This window comes from Parambassis ranga, chromosome 21, assembly GCF_900634625.1.
Source record: "Parambassis ranga chromosome 21, fParRan2.1, whole genome shotgun sequence".
Classification (NCBI taxonomy): domain Eukaryota; kingdom Metazoa; phylum Chordata; class Actinopteri; family Ambassidae; genus Parambassis; species Parambassis ranga.
Genome location: NC_041041.1, coordinates 9,245,772 through 9,270,363, shown reverse-complemented (window position 1 = coordinate 9,270,363; position 24,592 = coordinate 9,245,772). Strand labels below are relative to the sequence as shown.

Here is a 24,592-nt window from a genome sequence, read left to right as displayed (position 1 = left end):
TTTATTTTAAATATAACCTCCTTGGTCTCTGTAATGTCAGCCTCATAAATGTGCCATTCTTTTAGTTTAGTTTAATAGATAAACATAAATGACTTATACTGTATTTGTGCTCAATGTTGCAAATGAGTTTGCTGTCATCCAATATTCATTTATTCCTTGCTATCCCCACAGTACATGAAAATGATGGGGGTCAACCCGCTCAGCCACTTCTTCGCCTGGTTGCTGGAGTGTGCCACCTACCTGCTGGTGACCATCTTCATCCTCACTCTGATCCTGAAGTACGGCAACATTCTGCCCAAAAGTGACGGCTTCCTCATTTTCCTGTACCTCTGTGACTACGGCCTGAGCATCCTTGCCTTCAGTTACCTAGTCAGCTCCTTCTTTGACAAAACCTACATCGCCGGCCTGAGTGGAAGCCTCCTCTACATCCTCTCCTTCTTCCCCTTCATCATAGTCATGGCTATGGAGAGTAATCTAAACATTTTCCAGAAGAGCGCCCTGGTGAGCACACTCCGAACCTCATTCATCATTAGTCATGGTTATTAAACTGCTGTGTGTGGTATTATTTCTTTTAATTTATTTCTTTATTTCTTTTCACTTGTATTATAAGGTTATTTACCATATTCATCTTGCAAAACCATCATCTGTTTTCAAGTGTGAGCTGAGATGTGGCGGGGCATAAATAGATACTTTTTAAATGTTGGTGAATGTAGTTGCACATTTATAGAAGAAAGCACCTCTGTATTTCTGACAGTAAAAGCATTTTTAATGTTGGCTCTTAATGTCTGACAATCATTAATCGGAGGTCAGAGGTGTCAGTTTTGATCCAGTCTACTGTACAATCGCTGCACACTTCTAAAGCCTTACTGGCCTTCAACAAAACTCTTCGCTTCACTTTGACTGTACAGAGTTGTCAAAAGTAAATACAAAGAGAATAACAGAAAGGCACTGAGTTCAAAAAAATATAAATATATATTTTTCATGCTCCTTTTTCTTGGTTCTGTTTTTTGTTCTGTTTAATTTCTCTCTGATGTTTTCGACAGGGTTTGTTTTCGCCAACCTGTTTCAGCTACGCCAGTCAATACGCCTCTCGCTATGAGGCCCAAGGAGAAGGTAGGAGCATAAAGACATCTGACTACCATCAAGATCTCTTCAACATGTTCTCTATAACTCAGTGGAAAACTACATGAAACTTTCTCTGCGTTGGCTTCTTTAGGAATTCAGTGGAGTAACTCATACGCCTCCCCCATTGCTGGAGATACAGCTTCGTTCGGTTGGCTCTGCTGGCTGCTACTCATTGACTCCATCATCTACTTTTTCATTGGGGCTTACATACGCATGGTATTTCCAGGTAAAGATACAACTGTAGAACTTAAAATCAGCTAGTTTGTCTCTGTTTTATGACCTTTTTATTATCACACACCACCAGTCAAGCTGACCTTTACTTTCCTGGACTTTACTTTTGCTAGTCTTCTTTTTAAGGTCAGCCGATCTTAAAACTTATTGACAGACAGGATCACGCTACAGTTCATCTTGCCAGACTTTAAGCTATGTGTTGAGGCTGAAACACGGTGCTTTAGATCAATTGGTGTTCTGTGAAGAACACCAGGCTGGCTCCAGGCAGATGGCACATCCAATCACCAAGCCTTTTTTTGTTGTTGTTGAAAGTGCCTGGCCTTTTCCAAACAAAAAATCAGTTTCTCCAGTTCTGTGTTTGCTTGTAAGACATGGGTTTTACTCCGGTGTAGCACTCATTATAAAAAGGTTAGGTATGCATCAAACTGACAATCAAAATTACAATCAGGATAAAAAAATGCCTCCTTACATACTCCAAGAATCTAAAATGTGTCTTTTACAAAACATACAAAACATATTTTCTGTCTAATCCAGGAAGTGGAAGCATTCTTGCTTTATGTCTAAAAACACTTGCTTGATATATCTAATCTCTTTCACCCATTAGGAAAATATGGCATTCCTGCACCTTGGTATTTCCCCTTCAAACTTTCCTTCTGGGCTGACCTGTGCTGTTGCGTTCAGTCAAAGAACGAAACAAGAAAAGGACTTTTTTTCACCAACATCCTGCAGAAAAACCCGCCTGTCTTCTCCGATGACAAGGGAAAAGGTACAGAAAAAAAAATGACACTGTACAAGCAGGAACATGATGTCTTTCCTTTTTACGGTGTGTCATTTTTTTTAACAGTCTGACACCTCAGTACATTTGTATTTCCTCTCACACTTTATCTAATTCCTGTCCCCTGTGAGTTTGATTTATAGTTTGCCTCTTTCTCTGTGTTTCTTTCAGACCAGAAGGCTTTTTCCTCTGAGGTTTCCGAGGATTTCTCAAAACTCCCAGTAGGCGTTGCGCTCCATGGTCTCAGCAAGATCTATGGTGGCCAAGCAGCCATTGAACACCTCAATGTTTCCTTCTATGAGGGTCATGTCACATCACTGCTGGGTCACAATGGAGCTGGAAAGACCACCACCATGTATGTGGAGTGCTGTTTTTTTTATCAGCATGTCTCAAGATTAGATACATTACACACACTGTATACCCCCTGTTTTAAAATTAGATTTGTACATCCCCTTAATCAGTGCTGCAGGCCGAGAGAGTGTTTTGTCCAACTCTGGCACTGCCCAATGCCTCATAGTAGAGATTAGCCTGACGGGTCTTCATCAAACAAAGCACTTACATTTACATTTTAAATGTGACTCATTTCGCTGATGCTCTTGTTCGGTGCTGCATACAATGAGTGCAGCAGCAGAGTGAAAATTCAACAGCACTGCAAACACAAGGATTTTATGTAATACAATATTTCTGGGAGCAACAAATCATCATTTAAGAGCAAAGTGGCAAAGAGAAAGCACAAAAACGTAATGCACAAGGCAAAAGATGTTTTTTGGCCTTTTTAGCTCTAGATTCTCATTATTATTCCCAGTGAAATGTTGATCTATAACATGTCCTGTGTACAGGTCTCTCCTGACTGGCCTCTTTGCCCCGACCTCGGGCAGCATCGAGGTGTACGGCCGTGACATGCAGACAAACATCGACAGCATTCGCAAAGAGCTGGGCGTCTGCATGCAGTATGACGTCCTCTTTGACCACATGACCACCAAGGAGCACCTGCTGCTGTACGGCCAGATCAAAGCCCCGCACTGGACGCACAAAGAGCTACGTGAGCAAGTCCGCACGTGAGTGTCCTACCTTAGAAAGGCTTATGCATGATGAAGTGGTGCCATTTAATGTGTCATGACGGTTTCATTTACAATCTGATCATTAAACAGTGCCCTTTGGTCAGTTGCTGGCAGGGTCCTCCAATAAAAAGGAAATATTTGCAGAGGTTATGGGATATTTATTGGAAAAAGTAGCCAGTGAGGGATTGCACAGGGGAAATTTGATCATATCAGAGTAATGTTCAGATGGTTGTAATGAAACAGATTTTATGGCTATACTTGTTGTGATTTGCGAGTACTTCTAGGCTTTAGAGCCAGTAGCAGAAGCAAAATAATGATTTCCTTGAATAAACCCTCGCTTTAGCATCTCTTGAGCTAAATTAATCCGGTTGAAATCCCTAAGTCTCTCGTATTATGTTCACATTTTAAAAAAATTGAAAAAATGTTCCTTTTTCTTCCTTTTGTGTCTTAAGCTCAGTTTTCATTCTGTGGCATCATTAGCTAAGTTGTGGGTTGTGGGTTGCATCATGAGACTATTTCTGGATTGTTTCCACATAACAAGAGAAGCAGTAAGTAAAGCCTGTGCCTCATCTTTAGTTCCAGGACTTCAGAAAACCCCCCTGCTGGGTAGCTGATTGAAGTGACATACGCACCGAGTTGTAATGCATTGACTGTTGAGTATGTTAACATGAGCTCTCATGCTAAATGCTTCTGATTGACTCCCCTACCAGGATCCTGGAGGAAACAGGCATGTACGCTCACCGACACAAGCGGGTGGGCACCCTGTCAGGTGGCATGAAGCGCAAGCTGTCAATCTCCATCGCCTTCATAGGGGGTTCTCGCTTGGTGGTTCTGGATGAACCCACCACAGGAGTCGATCCCTGCTCCAGACGCAGCATCTGGGACATTGTCATCCAGCATAAGAAACGTGAGTCCCAATGTCACGCTAAAATGACATTCAATGGTGTTTTATTTTACTGTTTTCACCACATTACAGCTACAAATAATTTAATTCATCCATTGTCACGTCTACGACTCCCCTCTTCATGAGCCCTGACAAACACCACTCCAGGCTCACTCCTGTGTTTTAGAATCCACCTTAATGATCAGTTGATTGCTTTTAAAGCCCATTAAAACCCCAAATCTGTTGTTGATTTGATATTAGTTTTAGGAAAATCTGTTTTATATTGTTTATTTAATTTGTTTTATTTCTCTGTGTGAAGCTTAGCTAAACTCCTTGTTGTGTTTTCTTGGGTTGGACTTTATTTAAAGGGTAACTCTGAATTTTAAAGGTCATGTAGATAATAAAACAAAGAAAACCTTCCTAACAAAGCCATTTCACTTTACACATTGTCAGTGTAATCTTTGGGAATAATTTGGATTCTCTAGTGTCTCTTCATGTGGCACAGATGATCGAAGTGAGGGTGCCTTCTTCTCCAGGAGCACTGAACCTGGAGCTGACCCTGCAGGGGAAAGTCTATGATGATATAAATTCATTCATCATTACAACAAAGCAGCCATAATGCTAATTGTGGCAAATAAAATTGACTTTCTCTGTGATGTTAAGAGTAGACTTTCTGCATTGCTTGCTATTTTTGTGTGCATACCATGTCTTATATCTCTGTACGGCTTTGTTTTTGTAATGTCTGCCTGTTTGTTTGGAGCCGTTGAAGCATTAAAACTCTTTAAAAGCTTCACAGACAAGCTCGATTGTCTATGTAAATGTAATCTCACTGGTTAGCATTTCACAGAAAAGAAATCAAAAGATTTTTTTATGTAAAAACAAAAAATCTGTAATATTTTCACGTGTACCTTGAGCTTCCTATCGAGTATGTAATGCACAAATAACTAACGTGTGTTTGAACTCTCAGGTCGTACCATCATCATGTCCACCCACCACCTGGATGAAGCTGAAGTGCTGAGCGATCGCATTGCCTTTCTGGAGAGGGGAGGATTAAAATGCTGCGGGTCCCCCTTCTACCTGAAAGACAAGCTGGGTCAAGGCTACAAACTCACCCTCACTAAGAAGGTAATCGTCGTCACAGGCTGCCAGTCTTTAGCTGCAAATCTAGTAATATTCAAACATGAAATCAATCAAATATTAATGCTGTAGGCATCAGCTTTATCAGCACATCTCTAAAGCTCAGCCTGTTTTTTTTTAGCTGGGGCCCATTGTGTACAGTGCATTGCCAGCATACACTGTAACATTTCACAGTATACCATTATGGAGGAGCTATAGTGTTCATGTGGAAATAAATCTGCAGTTTTATCTTTTCCATATTTGACATATTGCAATAGTGCGATTTGTATCAGATAGAGTGAAACAGATGGACTAAACCCGCACACAAATGATGCTCTGCTGACTCTTTCAGCATACAGTATGTTCAGCTGTGTCTGTTGGGTAGTTTTTCATGGATAAATAACTATAGTGTCATTTATACACTAATATATTGGGCACAATAAAGCAGTGAGGGGCATGTAGTGACTGGATAAGGATTGTTACAAAGTGTTTGTTTCTCCAGAGGTTAGAGGAGGTCAAACATCTTTGTTTTAAAGTGCAGAACTATCCGACACCAACAATATAAAAATGTATGTAACTAAGTTAGATACTTGAACAACTAAAAGGAAAAAAGTTGTAACAACACTATGATACAAAGTTGCATAGCATCTTATAAGGTCCAGATGGGAGAAACTGTTCGAATACTCTGTGAGCCAGGTGGTGGAAAAGTAAAGTTTCATTTTTTCCCCTCTCACAGATGCTGACCTCTTCATCCGAGCAGATTGACAATGCTGAACTCAAGGCCTTTATCCAAGCGCATGTACCTGAAGCACGACTGAAAGAAGCCCATGGGGGTGACTTGGTCTACTCCCTGCCTGCCTTCACCTCATCTAATGCCTCCTCATACCGCTCCCTCCTGACCTCACTGGACTCCAACCTAGACGCCCTGCAGCTGGGAGGCTATGGCATCTCTGACACCACTCTAGAGGAGGTAGGCTCATGCACACCTACACACTGAAACTGTAGTTACATTGGAGGAAAAAAAGAAAAGTGCTCAACTGTGCTGAACATGCTGACACTAATGCATTGTGTCCATCACTGCAGGTGTTCCTCCAGCTCACTCATGGGCACACAGACAATGAAGATACCCCCCTGTCCGTCTCAGAGACGGTTTCTGACACTGCATCCATCGACAGCTTCGCTTCAGATCACAGTGAAAACATCTCCAGCTTCGGTGACAAGACTAGTGAGTTTGCTCAACTTCTCCTCACTCCTTTCCTCCTCTCTTCCTCCCTTTGTACCTCCTATCTACTCAACACACATCACATCTCTTGTTCTCATTTCCCTCTTTACATTTCCATACATCATCTAAAATATTTTACCAATGCTCAGCTGACCTTGTTCTACAACTTCTCTAAGTGGAACACTCATCTTGATGGATTGCACTGTCATCTTCTGCGATACAATCCACCCGATAACCTTTAGCTCAGTGTGCCTTGGAGAGGAAAAAAGAAGGCAACATCAAGGTAGTAATACAGTGAGTGTATTAACCTCAAAATGTCTCTGTCCCTTCCTATGTGTTTTAGAGCTTACCAGCTCATCTGCAGTGAGCGGGATGGCTCTGGCCTGGCAGCAGATGGCAGCCATACTGATCAAGAGGTTCCACCATAGCCGCAGAGACTGGAAGGGCCTGATATCCCAGATCCTGCTTCCTGTTCTGTTCATGGTGTTCGCCATGGCCCTGGGCTCTATCAGGAGCGACCTGCGGCACTACCCTGAGCTGGAGCTCAGCCCTGCACTCTACAACATCGGGCCGAGCTACTCTTTCTTCAGGTCAGTCACCAGAAAATGTAGAAGGACTCTGGGCCGGGTTTATTTCAGGTCATTTGGCAAGGTTAGACAAATGCTGTTGACACACAGAGGAGGACAAGAAAAGGTAGTCTAGACGAAATTTGTCTCTCACCTGTGACCTTAGAAATTAGAGTTATGACCCCTCCCCAGCCATATAAATCAGAATCTCAATCCATGAGACCACAACCACCAACAAAACCTGCAGCAAGGGTTATTGCATCTCCCTGTCTGACTGGCTCATTGGCTCCCTGTGCAGAGAGACGGTGCGTCACTTTTGTTATAAAATGAATTTGAAGCCTTGGTTTTGTTGAAGGGCAGATGGACCTTAAGGCGAGAGAGTGAGAGAGAAAATGTGAGGTTAAAAGATGACTGTGGTGAAGACGGCTCCAAAGCAAGATCAAAGTGAGGGAGATTAAGAGTGTCAGGAGATTGCGAGATGTCTTCATTCTTGAGATGTGCTTCTATTTGATCAAGGGGATATACAGCAAGGAAGAAAATGCTGAGGTGCCAGTCCGTATCAAAGATGATGTGGATGCTCCTCCTAACCTTTCTTTAGCTCTTTTATACAAAACAGAAATGATGTTTAAATATTTATTTATGAGATCAGAGTCAGGGTTGGGGTTGCAGAGGGAGGTCGTAGGTATAGTTTACTTCGTTCTTAATCAGATCAGATTAGATTATATGAACTAGCTCACAGCTTGTTTTCTGTGCTGTGCTTGTTCTGTTTACCTCGTTAAAGGTATTAAGAGGTATTATGATTATAACACCCCTTTGTCTGTACGTTTGATTTAAGGCTTTTCATTTTCCTTCTCCACAGTAACCAAAATCCCAACTCCAGCACTCTGGTGGATACCATGATGTCCTTCCCTGGGATTGACAATTCCTGCCTCGACAAGTCTGACAACCTGTACGTAATTACATTTCAAATGTCAGCTGCTTTTTATTTCCTGCAAATGAAACTAGAGCGTCTGTTTTCGTATTTCATCTTATCTTCCACGCCTCCTCTCTTGCCTTGTTTTATTTTACTGGAGACTGTCTCTCCACTCCCTGTCGTCCTCTCTCTCTCTCGCTCTCTCTCATGTCCCTCCCACCCCCTGCGTTTTTCCCGCTGTGCAGCTCAGTTTTTGTGGCTGAAAGCCGGCAGCGGGGCTCATCTGTAGCATCATCTGTATTCTAAAAACATCCTGTGTTTATAGGGGGAAATTTTCTCCCTTGCAGGCACTCAAATCAGTGTTGGCACTCATGAAGCACACCTCAGAGGCATTTTAAAATTCTCAACCATATGAAAAAAACGAGAGCGAGCGAGAGAGATCACGTAGTGTAAAAGGCAAAAAAATGAACCTGAAAATAAACTTTAAGGTTTCATTGTTAAAGACTACGAAAGAGGTGCGATTTGAACAATGTGTTACACTACATGTCTTTTGATCTGCGCAAACTGTCCCTGAAAACATTTGGCAGAAAGCTAAACGTGGAGGAGTTCAACACCAGCCCACACAAACAAATCTCTAACAATATGATGTTAAAACACTTTGAAACACACTTTGAAAAATATATCACAAAATTCATGCAAGCCCACAACTACCGACATATGGAACCCCTAAAAAGGTGATATATTTCTCTTTGAAAAAAAAAAACTTTCTAAGCAGAAGCCCTTATCCTGTGAATATAACTCAGTTTATGGAGTTATGTTTTTATAATAAAGCTCTATAGCTAAGCAGTTCTAGCTAACAAAGAAATGACTGGAGAAACTGCATCACCCATGAGGTGGATTAATAGCTAATTTTCCATAATTGATAATGTAATCTACTTAAATGCACCGCAGATTTACAGAAACTTGGTCAGTGCCATATATGCAGTACCGGCACATTTAAAAATAACCTTTCAAATACTGCTTATGAGATGTAACAAGCTCTGTATTCACAAGGTTGTTGTTTATGTTCATGTTCATTCTGTGGGCACTCAGGATTTTAACATTGTGGAGGCCACCATATCTACTCAGTTTGAAGATCAAGTCCTGGACTGTGTCTGGGCTTGGGACTTTATCACACACTACAGACTCCCATCACTTCACTGAGCCATCATTTTATTTTGTCTTCTTTCTTTTTTTAAGGGCCTGCACGAGAAACACAAACACATGGACCTCCAGAGGAAACAGCTCCAAAGCATTTAGTGTCTGTAAATGCACCCGTCAGGAACAGGTGAGTCCGGGTCACCATGAACAGTGTGTGTGAGTGAGTTTCTGTGTTCTCACTTGTGTGAGTGTGTCTTTGTGCTCACAGTCATGATAGTATAAAAAAGGTAAAATGTCTTCCGTTTATGACAGGTCTGTGCTAGTGACAACTTCCAGCCCCCCCACAAGAATATCCCATCATCTCAGACTGTGTATAATCTGAGTGGCATCAATGTGGAGAACTATCTGGTGGCTACAGCCAATGACTTCATCAGGAACAGGTGAACACATCCTCTGTTTATATTTAACTAGAATCATGATGTAAGTTCATGATTAGTCTGACATATGATGTACAAGCTTTTACTGTGAAATGCGTTTTATTTGCATATGTTGGATATTTGCTATGAAGTGAAAACACAATGTGTCACATCTTGTTTCTCAGCAGCGATTAGAGTCCCTTTGTTATGATCAATATGTCCAATTTGTTTTTACAGGTATGGCGGCTTTGATTTTGGCATGCCTCTCCCGTCTGACTTACAAATGGATGTTACAGCAGTGCCCAAAAACCGCACGCTCTCCAAGGTATCGTCCTCTCCTGCTTCCCCCTGCTGCCTGTCTCATTATCAGTTTAATTGCTGTCCTGATGAGTTGTTAAAAGTTAAAACACGACATCACATCAAAAACTTGTTTGGCTACATGATCAATGCTTGCAGATGGAGCCAGATTATTACGCCATTAGTGTCATCGTAAATATGCTTTATTGCAGCAGTTGTGCCAGTGTGTTCAGGCGGTGACGTGAACACTTAAATTTCCTGATGTCTCACAGTATAAGTGACAATATATATATCTGTGTTTGTGATTGGTCGCAGGTCTGGTTTAACCCTGAGGGCCACCACACAATGCCGGCATACTTAAACAGCCTGAACAACTTCATCCTACGCACCAATCTTCCAGCGGAAAAAGATCCACGTAAATATGGTAAGCTGGAGTAAAGTGCAGGGAAAAAGTGGTTCAAGGAAAATGTTGTAGGTAATAGTTATTGGAGGCTGTCAGGGAAAAAATATTGTGATGCATTTTTCTCACTGAAATATTCATTTGTAGCAGCCTATTCTTATTCGGAAATATTTTATAAGGTATAAACATTATTTTGGTGGGAATGTCTTATTCCTTTAGGCGCACAACACCCTGAGGTTATTGCAAGATAAGGTAAAGATTGAAATAGACATGACTGTGCAAAAGAGATGCACATCAGTATCAGTCAGGAGTGCGTTCTCCATTTTATATATTTATATACAGTATAAACAGTAAACTGTGTTTACTCATGGTTCATTTCACTGAATTAAAGCCAGGGGGTGCTGTGTGTCCTCACACTCACATCACCACCATGCGTGGTGAATACTGATGAGTGCCACTCACAAGGGAGCTATGCTAAAGAGAAATGAGGCTGGCCCATGTTTTCAGCTCTGAGTATCACCCTGACCATCTGCCTGCGGGCAGGCGTACACAAACACAAACACGCGCACATATGCACATAGAGTAATGCTCATACACAGCACAGCGTACGCGCAGGCGAACAGGGGGCACGCATATTTACTTCCCAGTAGATGATAAAAGTGCTCAAGGGTAAAGTGTAGCCATTTAAATGTTACCTGCAAACTCACAACAGTGGCGTTGTCAGGTGGGTGGAGATCCAGGGAGATTACTTTTCAAAGTGAAGGGTTTATCTGTCAGAATTGATGCCCTAACCCTCACATTGTATCCTACAGTATCAAAGTGGGTTGGGACTCGTTAGATGTCTGCATCAAACAGATTTTTTTTTTCATCTCAAGCTTTCTGACCACTGTCCTCACACCAGATATTCTCCCACCTGCAATTGTAATGCAGTGTTTTTGTACTTCTCTGATCTATCCGTCTATTTTCTTAACCTGCTTTGTGCTGTACATGGCTGGAGCCTGTCCTGGCTGCCGCTGGGCGAGAGGTGGGGTTCACACTGGAGAGGTCGCCACAGTCACACACAAAGCCATTCATGCTCATATTGACACCTAAGGTCAATTTAGATTTCTCAACTTACCCAACATACACATCTTGTATGTGAGGGGAAGCCCATTCAGACAGGAGGAGAACATGCAAAGTCCACTCAGAAAGCCCCAGACTAGCAATAAGTTCAAGCCAGGACCCTTCTTGCTGTGAGGTGACGGTGTTAAACATTGTACCACTGTGCGCCCTTCTCAACCATAAACTCTTAATGACATGAAGACATGAACTGAAAAGAAATGCTCAGTGAGTGCTATAATGCAAACTTAGATGTTTCTAATGTAGTCAGTATAGGCATATTCTGTCTTTGAAAAAACATGAGCAAGCTTGGTCCTATAAGGGTTGCTGGTCAAATATGTATTATAAATATGTATGTATAATGCATCATCTTGAAAATCAGTTGAATATAATTGCTATATACAGGTTTAGTTGAGCATGAATCTGATCCTCCAACCTGCTCTGTGGCTGCTGTAGTTTAGGGTAGTTCTCTTATCTCGGGAAATGTAAGCAGAAACGTGCAGGGGAGCGGTTCATGTCTCTGAGCATCTAGACGACCCTGGAAAAAAATGATAAAGAAAATTCAATTTCCTTTGTGTGCACTGGCAAATGAAATCATCTTGCACAATATTTTTCAATTGACTGTGTCCCAGGCTAAGAGAATATCATTGCTCATTTGGTTCCTGTGCTGAAAAATAGCTCTCATGCTGTGGTTTTTCTGCCGCTAACGTAATGCTCTGTTTCTTTCCATTACAGCCATTTCAGTCTCCAGCCACCCCTACTTTGGCCGGGCGGATGATGAAGATGCTGTGTAAGGGCTACATTTAGATTTCTTCTGCTCAGTTTGCAATCAAACATCATACAATTACATATTAGCATTCCAATTAGTGCAAAATGTACCAAAATCACACAAAAATGTCCAACTTTTCAATTCTGGACATCAAAGTTATAGGAGTGTATTGAGGGTGGGGAGGTGCATGACAGCAGTATTTATTCATATTTGATTTTCTAAATGGATTTCCCTTTGCTTACACTATTGATCAGTCCTGATATAATGAGTGTTTATCCTGAAGGTGGCACTGAGGTGGATTGATTCTACCCCTTCTTCCAAAATGAGGTTATTTAAAATACTCCACATTCTGCTTCAGAGACCCAGCCTAGGAAATGTGTGCTTGCATGTAGATTTGAAAACACGGAGGATCAAGAGTGGACGTGTGGCCTCATGAAGGCTCGTCCTCTTTAGTGCCTTGTCAGCATTAGCCATGTCACTCGCCATTACGGCGTTACTGTCCATCGGTTTCTGCACATTTATGAATCTGTGTAACGTTTTCATTGCTGTAGCCTACTGCTGTGCTGCAGCGGCTGTAAATGCACATTCACCCCTCCTTCCACTGTGCTTCCTAGCTTGATGTATTGATTTGGCCTGAACCGTGTTAAAGATACAGCAGACTTATTACTCTAAATGTCTTGATTCTCGCAATGTGCTCGCTCTTGCCCATGGGAGACATTCTAAGGCAGTGCTGATAACAAGCCTGCTCAGTAGCTGCCGCTCCCGGCCATCCTGTGTAGTTAGTGCTGCCCTGAAACGCCCACCACATGTCCCGCTCTGCCATTCTCTCTCCATCCTACTTGGTCACTGAGCCAGCTTCATCCTCTTTCCAGTCTCATGCAGCTGGTTCTGTTTGGTTAGAATTGTTGTGTCCCAGTCAGAGGGGAGTGCAGCAGTTCAGCAGCATGTAGTGTAGGTGGAATAGAATGGAAGATGAACAGGCATAAAGAAAGTTTGAATGAGCACACTGGGTAGAGCAATACCTGAGGGATCAAAGCTTGAACTGGATTTCTGAGGTCTAATCTGGACAATAAGCTCTGTAGGCTCACAGCAGCACCACTGGCTTACTGACTATACAGCAGCAGTAGTGTGGAGTTGTTCTCAACATGAAGCCATCTGTTTCTTTTTCACTTATTATCTTGTCAAAGGCGAGGCACAAGCATCTCTTTTGGCAAAGCTCTTTGTTATTAATGGAATTCCTTTCATTGTAAGCCACGGTTCAAATGAGTCAGGTCTCAGCATGGGGTGATATGATGGGTTTTAGCAAGTTAGAAAATAGGCTCTTGTTTTTTTAAAAAAACATTTACACCAGGTTGCCTCATTCACAGTGATCCAGCACACCAGACTTTATTGATTTGTTATCCCCCTGTAGTAATAAAAACCTGAAAAACATAACAATATATTGAAAGTTAATCCACTGATAAGAGACTGATAACTGATAATGACTCTGCCTTTTCGCTACAGTGTCCAGGGAATGCTCCAGATCCTCGTGGCTATGTGTGTGCTGACAGGTTTTTCAATTACAACGGCCAGCTTCGCAATCTATGAAGTTAATGAGCACCACAGTGGGGCAAAGAGGCTGCAGCACATCGCTGGCATCAGTGAGCCTTTCTACTGGGCTGTGAACTTCTTTTACGACATGGTAACACATAATATAAACATATGTATTTTCCAGAAACACAAATGATGTAAATATAATCGAAGTTTAATATACAATTGTGTTGTCATCTCCCCCTACAGGTTATCTACATGATCCCAGTGACTCTGACCGTTGCAGTGATAGCTGCCTTCCAGCTTCCAGCGTTCACAGAACGACAAAATCTGGGTGCCATCGCCCTCCTGCTGGTGCTGTTTGGGTCAGTAATGTGCACTGAATGGTCTGTTGTTCTTCTTGTCTGCATTATGGAGTTAAACTTTGGTCAGAAATGTCATGAAGTAATGTAATCATGAAGGATTTGGTCAAATCATTAGGCCAACAGATATAAAGAAATATTCCATGTTTGCTGTTTTGCTCCTCAAATGGACACTTGATGCTAGCTTCGACAGCAAGTCCAATAACTACTATTTAAGAGTGTAATAATTCTCTTGTTCACAACAAGTGTGACTAGTTGCTAGTTTGCTTCTGCAAAAAGCTCCCTCAAAGCTCCACTTGTTTGCCCATTTTGCAATTATTTGGGAGTTAGGCAGAGCAAGGCTCTGCCAGCACGCTTCATGGCGAAGCCACCTGTTGGTGTTTTTTTCTCTGTAGTATGCTTGGCTGCATAGATGACATCTCTGATGATGTATGTAAAGTATCCAGAAGCATGTGGACTATATATTCAAAATCCTCATTTTTTTTCACCTGAATCCAAAGCATTCAGTGTGTCTCATCGTGTCATGTGATCAGTCAAAGGTTTCTGCAATTTCAAAAGCCTGTCCTCACAGATGTGCTGTGCTTTCAGGCCTCCACCATGTGTTACTCTGTGTGACACCAGGTTGGATTTATAGCACGTAGCATAAGGAGGCTGCTGTTTTTCAAATGCAAACACAGCTAAAAAATTTTTTCTGAATTTTTTGCAAAAGACAGATGGCACCAGGACTGAAAGGCTGATAGAAAAATCACTGCCAACATGTTTATCTCATTCAAGCCAAAGATGCTAGAGAGAGAGAGAGGGGGCTTATGGTAATAACACTGTGACTTAGTGTGAGATAAAGGTTGGCTATCGCCTCCAAATACCAAGGTTTTAAAATCAATCTGACAATAAGATTTACATTTTGGGGAGGTATCAAAAGCAATGATGTGTCATGTTTTTCTCTGAGATTACTAAACTGGGATTTGCATCTCAGCTGAGGTTCAGGATCCTGTGTTTACCATTGTAGTTTGCAGGCCTGGTCCTGAGCCCCAGATCTTAGAGGGCCAAGTCAGCACTCTGCTTCTCATTTATCAGACAGATGTCTCCCTCCCAAGCAATGAGTAATCGCAGTGCTCCATCTGTCAGGCTGCACCCACCTGGTCTGGTCTGCAGCCTCCTTGCTTCTGTTCCTTGTCATGGCTTGGCACCCACAGTCTGCCTACCAAGCACCTTTTTTTTTTTTGGGCATGGGCACGCAGATGCTTTGTCTCTGTCTGGCTCGATCTGTCTGTGTCTGTCTCTGTTATTTCCCACCCTGCTTTTTTTTTCTTTTTCCTCTCTTTCTCTCTTTTCCTCACTGACCCAGACACCCCAATCAAATGAACAAGCAGATAATGTGAACGAAAAGAGAGAACAAAAAAAGAGGAAAAAGATGTTCTGCTACCCAGGAATAAAGAGAGAAGTAATTTATCTCCCTGGGTTTTGGCATCATGACTAAATGTTTACCCTCCTCATGGTATGGTGGTTTTGTCTAAAGTATTCTTTAGTGTCTGTTTTCATCAGACTCACTGAGCTTCCATTTAGTCACTGAAAGACCTCACCCATTGCAGAAAAAAGATGTTTCATTGTAGAAGGTGCATTAGTAAGAAGCCCTGTATACATTTTCCACATCCAGGTGTTTGCCTTTAAGTGTTTTCCATGTTTGAAAGCAGTCACATCACAGTGGGGCTATTTTAAGCTGTATGTGTGGAGTTATTTTTAGCTTAAAGTATCCTGTCTCTGTTTTCCTCTCAGGTTTGCTACCTTCCCCTGGATGTATCTGTTATCAGGTATCTTCAAGGATGCAGAGATGGCCTTCATCACCTATGTATGCATCAACCTCTTCATCAGCATCAACACCATCTTGTCCACCTCCATCCTCTACTTCCTGGGACAACTTGCAATGCGCAACCCGGAGGTAAAAGAAAACTATCCAGATTTGATCATGCATTCTGTTAGAAACATGTTAGCTCTGACGTACACCTGCATTAACTGTACATTAACCCTGGCTTCCTATTAATATCTTACGGTTCCTCTTGCAGGGCATCCTAGACATCTTCAAGAAGCTGAGCCAAGCCTTCCTCATCTTCCCTCAGTTCAACTTTGGGCATGGACTGATGCAGCTGGCCAGAATGAACATCGAAGTCCAGATTCTCAGCGGCTATGGAATTGACGCCTATGTAAACCCATTCTCCACAGAGGCCCTAGGCTGGATGTTCATCTCCTCCTTCATCCAAGGCGTGGTCTTCTTGACGCTGAGACTCCTTCTCAACAAATTTATCATGCGCAAAGTCAGGTGAGGAAACAGAAGCCAGAGCTGGTAGTAGGATGTCATCAATGACTGTAAACTACACAACCGTGTATTCCAACCCAGAATATAGTGTATATGAAGAAAAGAAAGTTAGTTAATTAGATGCTTGTTTCCGATGTTAAGGCTTCTGCTTAAATGAGAAGATTTGCAGACTTCATACAGCACAGAATTGTGAGAGGTATTATGTAGATAGATTACAAAAATTAGTGGTTGAATAATGTAACATTAATTGCTATTTAAAATAAGTAAAGATGACAATAACAAGTAAACTTACACTAATTTTTAATTCTGAGGCATAATGAATATTTAAATTATATTTTGAAAAACACAACAACTCAAAAACCATGCGTTGCATCCTGTAGGCGTCTATTCTGTGGCAAAAAGACCGTCCCCGAGATGCCTTGTGAGGACGAGGACGAGGATGTGGTCACTGAGCACCTTCGGGTGTCCACAGGAGCAGCCAGCTCAGACATACTGCAGGTCAACCACCTCACTAAAGTCTATCAGCATCTGAATAAGAAGATCCCTGCTGTCCAGAGGCTGTCTGTGGGCATCCCTGCAGGAGAGGTGAGCCCCAGGATCAACAACACTGATTACTCTTACAATGAAATCTAAATGATGATTGTGTTTTTAGTAGTAACCTCTCATGGCAGCAGCATCACTGTGTAATTATCAATAAAATCACAGTCTGGATTAGCATACCTGTGAACACATTTAGGGATATGGAGGCCAACCATAAGGTGGGTGGTTGGATTTCCTGCGCTGGCTCCATGCCTATGTGTCACTGGGCAAGACACCTAATGCTAACTTGCTTGAGTATGAAGCACTATTTAAAAATACAGGTTTTTATTCAATGCTATAACAAAAGTTTAGATTTAAAAATAGACAAAGGATGATTTAAGACAGGAATACATTTATATAGTAAAATTAAAAAACAACATTTATTTTATCTATCAAACTCAAAAAGTACTGAGTTTTTTCACACGTGCAGCTGAACATACTTATCTGTATGGCGGTTGGCATCACTAAGGCATGTGTTTTCCCTTCCAGTGCTTTGGTCTGCTGGGAGTGAATGGAGCAGGAAAAACCACCACCTTCAAGATGCTGACTGGGGACGTTAGCCCGACCGATGGCACTGCACAGATCAGGGACTGTGATGGGTAAGCGCTACATTCATTTACCATGCAAACCATGACACAGTGCGTGTTTGCATTTCATTATTTTTTTTATATATATTACCGTCTGATTCCAGCAGAGTGATTACTTCCAACACAATTGACTGTGTGTCTTGTGCCTGGAAGAGATTTCACCAAGCTTGTTTTTAGTCACATATTATTCCTGGCTGAAGGTGATGGAAGGCTAAATATGTGCCAGTCTGAGTAAATATTGACACTTAGATTCCTGCAAGCTAAACATGCATCAATCTATGACAGGATAAAGAGCTCATTTCCACAGGTGCCCAAGCTGCACTGTCTGATGACTAATGCAGCCAAGATTGAATTAGCATGGCACACATCCACAAATGATGTTATTCCTCTTCATCAGCCAAGATTTGAACACAAATGGTTCTGTGATTTAGCAAATGTCGAAGACAGGCCTACAGGTCCACTGAATCACTCTACATGTCCCTCTGCCCTACAACATAACATACTTGATGCCACTTAAGACAATCTGTTGTTCTTCATTTACCCAGGCGGCTGGTGGACATCATGGAGTGCCGTAACCAGGGAATTAACATCGGCTACTGTCCCCAGGTGGATGCACTGGATGGTCTGCTCACTGGAGAGGAGCATTTGTACTTTTACGCTCGCATCCGTGGCATCTCAAAGAGGGAGATAGACGGGGTAAGGAAGCGCTGCAGACTCTGTGCTGCCTTTCAAAGCTTTGGGTAGTGACAATATCATCCAGAAAATGACAGAATCTGATAGAAATTCAAAGGTGCACTCTCACTGCAGGACTAGTAGCTGTTGCTTCCATGCATACTGAGTCAGAAGATGTGAAGTGTCGGATGATGTGTACTGAAAGCTGAACAATGTTGGGCAAAAAATGGGAAGAAAGCTTTTGTTGTCAGCGTGTGCAGTCCAATCTTCCAAATGAGTCTATGCTGTTTGCTCCAGCGCAGACAAATTTATATTTAAATCACACTTTGATGATGAGAAGATCCTATTTGACATGTCACTTTAGCCCCATCCTTCCCATTTATCTTTCGGAGAACTAATCAGTCTTGCTTCTGTGGTGATTACGCAGTGTGCCCGTCTTTCGCCGCTGCTGAAGACACAAGAGGAATCTGCACAGCAACCAATCAAGATGATTTGATTTCAGATTTTCCATTTCCGTATTTTAGATGCAAGATGCAAAGAGATGCGTAAAAATCACGGACAAATCTAAATTAAATGCACAAAAATTGACTTACTGCATCAACTTTGGATATAGATGCACATAAACATATATTACCTCTGACAACAGAACAGAGCACACACACGCAGATGCACTGACATAGACAGTAAAGCACAGAAATGGATCTGTCTGGCACTAATCACCATGTTGTTACAGCTCCCGTTCTGTGGTCAGAGTAGTGACAACAATGGTTATAATGGCCACAGCATCAGCATTGGGCTAATTCACAAAGATGAGGTTATATATAGAGTTCCTGTTATGCTGTCTCTGACTATCGGCCCCTGAGCCGTGGATAATGAGACAAGCCTTAATGGGGTCATTTCGCATTGACATGGTTTTGTCGGCTTAATGAGCTGTTACATCAAAGGTGACAGAAAGTGGCTTTTATCAACATAAAACAAGTGAACATAAAAAACGTATTTTGATCAGGAGTATGCTATGTTGCCAGTGCTAATCATTCGGATTTTAGACGCTGAATACTATTTGTCTAAAGTATATAATTCTACAGACAGTGAACCTAGGTCAGTTAATCATAGAGTAACGCTAAGCATTAAATACCCTTACTGAGGAACAGCAGAGGATATGACTGTGTATTGCATTAGCTTGCTTCATTGATCGAGTTTCCAAACTGATGAGGAAAACTGCTAAATCTTACCAATGGGAAATCACTTTCAAGCTATTTGAAAATGGGTGGGTATTTACAGCACTCTATTTCGCATGATTAATAAGCGAGCAGGGAGATTTTTAAGTAAATGAAATGCTTATGTTTTTGGATTCCCTTCCTGCTTTCACCAGGGTTAGGCTAAGGACTATAACCATCAATGATAAGGTCAAGCAGGAGGCATTCCAATAGGGAGATGCTCACTCATACTAATCTCTGCTGATCAGAGAGCTGGGGTAACAGTTGTAACCATAAGTCGTAGACACTTGTGTTCATCACACGGGATCAGGTGACGTAGAATGAACGGACTCTGCTACATCAGTTTCTGCAGCTTTAGAAAGAATAGGTAAAATGAAGTGAACTCATTGTTGTAAAACCACAATTAATTATGTATGGGACTGAGACCAATGCATGCCTCTGGTATTGTGTTGTGTTACTATGCTGCTGTACAGAATGGATGAAGGCAATTACTGAAAGAACATGAATTTCAAGTAGGAGCTACTAGGGCACCCTTTGACCGTTGTCCTTGTAAATCCACATTTTCCTGCTGTGAGTGGGCACCGGGGTTTGTATAGCAGGGTCTTTGATGGATTAAAGGAAGAGAAAATCAAACTCCTGTTAAGGTTCAGTGTCTGCTCACGTGCACTGAGGGTAACGACGGGGTTGCACTTTAGCCTATTGTGCATAAAAAGCAGAATACAACGTAGTAGTCTATGAAATTGCCTAATTTTCCTTTGTTTTCCTTTATGGTCATAGAGCCATAGAGAGCAGCCATTAGACCTATTGACTCCCATTAAATGACTGGAAGACCATTATACATCTCCTGCATTGATTAGCAGTTAGGAGCAGACATGGGTTGGAAATTTCCATTATCTTCCCTCATATACAAATGTGTGAATGAAGACAAAGAAAATGTTATTATTTTAAACTACTACATCAGAAAAATGACTTTGCGTAGCCTTTGTGGGATTTTATATTTACTATCTATCCATTTAAAGCATCCAACCATCTGTCCTCACCAGAAAAATGGCAATATTGGTCAAAATATTAAGGTGATTTAAATGTTGTTGTGTGTTTAACCAAGGAAATGGCAGGGAAGCTAATGGGGGAAGTTTATCTTGTAATGTGTTTAACTACTGATCTATCCTAATTACCTTTGATTCCTGACTCAACAAGGGACACAGATCCCGTTATCTAAGATCAAAAGTCTTGAGTTGGATTTGTACCCGCATTCACCTTTTCTCCTTAAACTTTTTTACCCACACAGTTGGTTGTTTATACACAAAGACATGTTGCGTGTTGTAACTAAGCTACTTTGCAGCTTTATTGTGCAATTGTTTTTTAGAATTCTGTGTCATCTGGTCTTTGTTTCCTACACAGGTGGTGAAATACCTTCTGAAGAGGCTGCAGCTCAACTTCCACAAAAACATCATTACTGATGGATACAGCTGTGGCACCCGCAGGAAGCTCTCCACTGCGCTGGCACTGATCGGCCGTCCACAGATCCTGCTCCTGGTGAGGACGCACCTGTTTGTGCAGCGACACATTTAGTTGCCAAACTGGTCACAAATAGACAACAAATAATTATGCTTACTGGCCCCTAGTACCTCCTGAAATGGCCTTTGAAGCAAAGTAGACATTGATCCCCCAGACTTGCAGATCACATATCGTTAATTAGTCTGCTTCCATGAGCTCCCCTGTAGCTTTCAACCTTATATCTCTTTCAGATCCTTTCTTGTCTTTTGTCTCTCCTGCTCTCATTCCTTTTTTCTCTTTTTTTCTCCACGCCCCCCTAATTACAGCCTCCCTCCTTGATCTGTCCGTCTCCATCTTGTCCTGTCTGTTACGGTGTTTTGCTTTTGCCTGCAACACTGGCCCTCCCACCCCCTCATTGTTTCGCATTAACGTATTTGTGTTTACTCTTCCCTACACTACACCTCCCTGAAATAACTTTTTTTTTATTTACCTTTATCTTTCCTGGTTCTAACATCCTCTCCTCATTCCTTCGTCACAGGATGAACCAAGCTCTGGTATGGATCCTCGCACCAAGCGCCACCTATGGAAGATAATCTCTGAGGAAGTGAAGGGGAAATGTGCCGTGGTCCTCACCTCTCACAGGTTAGAGGAGTGTAATACAATGAATAATCTTGACAGGGAGAAGTTGATGAATCGTGTTGATTACAAACCTAAATAAATTTAAATCAATCAGTTAAAAATGATATGATGATACTCACTGGTACTTTGGACAGACCTGGTTTGTATTCAAGCTCATAATGGAGTTTTTTCTCCACAGTATACAGCAGATAACATCTCCAGTAACACTAAATGTATTTTTTCTTTGTGACAGCAGGCATGGCTAATTACTTCAGGCTCAAAGGGCCCTTGTATGACCTTTTATCTTTCTCTCTCTGTCTCCACATCTCAGCATGGAAGAGTGTGAGGCACTGTGCAGCCGTCTTGCCATCATGGTGAAAGGTCAGTTCCGATGCCTGGGCTCCCTGCAGCACATTAAGAACAGGTTAGTGACCTCTGCTCATCCTCCAATCCAGCCATTACTGCTCTCTGCCTCCAACAGCCTCCCATTCTCCCTCCCCCCTGTGGTCCTTTGTGCAGCTTAATGCTCAATTTTACTTGTAAGAACAGTGCCCCCAACCTCTCTCTCTCTCTCTCTCTCTCTCTCTCACACACACACACACACACACACACATACACACAAATGCATGCATGTGCATGCACACACACACACACTGCCACTCAGACATGTAATAACACTTCTTTGTTCGTAAAATCTCCTTTGTGCAGGTTTGGCAGTGGGTTCACTGTGAAGATGTACTTGGCCGATGCCTCCTGCGACTCAGAGGCAATCACTGACTTCATGCAGTGCAGATTCCCCAGCACTTATCTCAAGGTGAGCTTTGTCAACTATTCAAAGTAGTCAAGAGTGCTTGTTGGAGGACAAGGAGAAAGGACTAAGAGTGTATTGCAGTGGAATGCTGCCATGTATGTGCTCTGTGTTTTTAAACTGCGAAAGGCGAGGGTACCTACCTGAAAAAGAATCAGTGATTAACTCGTTTCTAATTTGCATCACTCTTTTTTAATATTATTTATTAGTGGAGTCTTAAAGAATTCATAAAAATGAACTCGGTGTTATTGAGACGAATACCTTGCTACTTATGCACCACATTTGCTTCATCAAATTTCCTGATTTGTTCAAATGAAAATAGAAGCAAATCATTATATGAGAACCTTCTGTGCTCTAGGCATGTTCCAGAAGTTGAGCATATATTATACTGTGTACCGACTAACAAATAATACACTCTAAGTTTCCTCTGCCAGCAAATAATGTGTGTATTTTTGCAAGATGGAGCAGTGTGCTCTAAGTGTCCTATTTTTTTTTTCAGAATTTGGTTTTTAGAAAATATTTTTGTTGATATGTTTAACCCCTTTTCTCTGCATTATTTTTTCACTCAGGACCAGCACTCTGCCATGGTGGAGTACCACGTACCATTTGCTCCTGGAGGGGTTGCTGACATCTTTGACCAGCTGGATTCCAACAAGAATGCTCTGCGGATCAAACACTTCTCTGTGAGCCAGACCACACTGGATGAGGTGAGAACAGGACATTAACTGAGAGAGGGAGAACTAGTGCGAGGTTTTGTAGGGGTGGGTAGATGGTAGCGAGGGACAGAAAAAAGGGACATGAGATGAGAGAAGAGGAGAGCGAAAGGGGCTGGGAGGGGAAGCAGGGACAGAAGAAAGCTGAGGAGGAGTGAAAGACAGAGAAGAGAAAGTTTAAAAGAGGCAGAGGGAAACTGACAGAGGGTATGCCTGAGGGAAAATAAATGGAATATGAGTTAGGGAGAGAATCCATGAGCTTTATATGCAGCCACTGCTGATATTCTTCAACCACTTTGCCCCTCTGGGGCTCTGGGAATGGAAGATACCATAGGCAGTAGAGAGAGAGGGGGGTTGTGGTGGGGAGCTAACTAACAGATTACCTGAAGTGATGGACCTGGGTAAAAAATAATTGCCTTTTATACTGGCATTGCTCTTATATTATTGCTGAACCTCCACAGGTCTTCATCAATTTTGCCATGGGAAAGATCGGCATGGAAACCATACCAGTCAACAGTGAAGACGAATGTGATGGACTGGACTCCATTAAGGCTGTGGAGACATAGAGCTGACTGCCATTCTGTCCACTGTGAGATGAAACACAGTGTCTACTACTTATACAAAGTTTTACCTTAATGTCTATATGTGAAAATATGAAATCAAGCCATTGTACCTTAAAACACTCACTGTTTCTTAAGTCTCTATATGATCAATATAAAGAAAATATTATCAAATCAAACTACTAATGACAGCAAGGAGCAAATACACATTTGCATACAGAAATAGATGAAGTGAATCATTTATGTTTATTTACAGTTTTCTCACTCTGTGCATTACACGACTTCTTTCATGTTTCATATACCTTCCTCCGCATATTATTTATGAAGTCTGAACTGTACTGTTTTTCTTTATATATTATATATGTGCATTTCTTTTTATGGTTGGGTTACTGTTCACCACTAGAATATGATAATATCAAATGAAAATAAAAGTATTTTTCCACTTTCATAGGCACTTCCTCAATTCATTTTTTTAATCCGAGGTTCGTGTAATTATGCCCAATATATAAAGCTTGACAAAAGGAAATACTCTCAGAACTCAATGTGCACTTTTTTTCCCTAACTCATTAACACTTCCTCTGAGGGCATATCTAACTTTTGGAATGAATATTTAATGACCTCTCCTGCTTATGGACCTACTTCATGCAATCTTAAATGTATCAAGCCTATTTTTGTAATTGTAATAAAGCTATTTTTGTGCACCTGCTGTTCTTTTCTATTTGTTGTGGATACTTTTTTCTTACATGTATTCATTAGGACACATTTAAGACTTTTTGATTTAGCTACTTGTTTTTATCCAGCAATTCTGCTGAATTAGTATCATGTTGGATTAGATTTCCCTAAAATGGAGTCTTCTGGTAAATAAATAAAGATTACAGGCCACTTGAGAATCAATGAATAGGCCAGAACCAAATCTGAAATAATGGAAAAAATACAGAAAAAAAGACAACAAAATTAAGCTTGATATGCAAATACAGAAATAAAAGTCAGATTTGTGTGTATTATTATAGTGTTCTGATCAATACTGCATCTGAAGTACAAAGATAGAACACATAGGGCATCATATATGTATATTATATTATCTTTAACTAAAGCCATGTGAAATTCTAACATAAATTCTGTTGAA

At 41.5% G+C, this 24,592-nt stretch overlaps 1 protein-coding gene across 1 annotated transcript in view; it reads left to right on the top strand.

The window, feature by feature from the left end:
- Positions 1-23,914, top strand: part of abca12 (ATP-binding cassette, sub-family A (ABC1), member 12) — a 53,562-nt gene extending 29,648 nt beyond the window's left edge. The window contains exons 42-71 of the mRNA XM_028393752.1: positions 172-501; positions 1,044-1,113; positions 1,217-1,351; positions 1,961-2,122; positions 2,303-2,486; positions 2,971-3,189; positions 3,903-4,099; positions 5,043-5,200; positions 5,928-6,161; positions 6,275-6,416; positions 6,757-7,003; positions 7,839-7,928; positions 9,132-9,219; positions 9,345-9,472; positions 9,686-9,773; positions 10,061-10,169; positions 11,979-12,033; positions 13,516-13,693; positions 13,792-13,907; positions 15,678-15,840; positions 15,965-16,218; positions 16,596-16,800; positions 17,284-17,393; positions 17,927-18,077; positions 20,672-20,806; positions 21,306-21,409; positions 21,717-21,809; positions 22,094-22,199; positions 22,763-22,900; positions 23,368-23,914. Of these exons, the coding sequence (XP_028249553.1) occupies positions 172-501; positions 1,044-1,113; positions 1,217-1,351; positions 1,961-2,122; positions 2,303-2,486; positions 2,971-3,189; positions 3,903-4,099; positions 5,043-5,200; positions 5,928-6,161; positions 6,275-6,416; positions 6,757-7,003; positions 7,839-7,928; positions 9,132-9,219; positions 9,345-9,472; positions 9,686-9,773; positions 10,061-10,169; positions 11,979-12,033; positions 13,516-13,693; positions 13,792-13,907; positions 15,678-15,840; positions 15,965-16,218; positions 16,596-16,800; positions 17,284-17,393; positions 17,927-18,077; positions 20,672-20,806; positions 21,306-21,409; positions 21,717-21,809; positions 22,094-22,199; positions 22,763-22,900; positions 23,368-23,472 (4,494 nt within the window). The 3' untranslated portion in view covers positions 23,473-23,914. The remainder of the gene's footprint in view (positions 1-171; positions 502-1,043; positions 1,114-1,216; positions 1,352-1,960; positions 2,123-2,302; positions 2,487-2,970; positions 3,190-3,902; positions 4,100-5,042; positions 5,201-5,927; positions 6,162-6,274; positions 6,417-6,756; positions 7,004-7,838; positions 7,929-9,131; positions 9,220-9,344; positions 9,473-9,685; positions 9,774-10,060; positions 10,170-11,978; positions 12,034-13,515; positions 13,694-13,791; positions 13,908-15,677; positions 15,841-15,964; positions 16,219-16,595; positions 16,801-17,283; positions 17,394-17,926; positions 18,078-20,671; positions 20,807-21,305; positions 21,410-21,716; positions 21,810-22,093; positions 22,200-22,762; positions 22,901-23,367) is intronic.
- Positions 23,915-24,592: the final 678 nt, after the last annotated feature.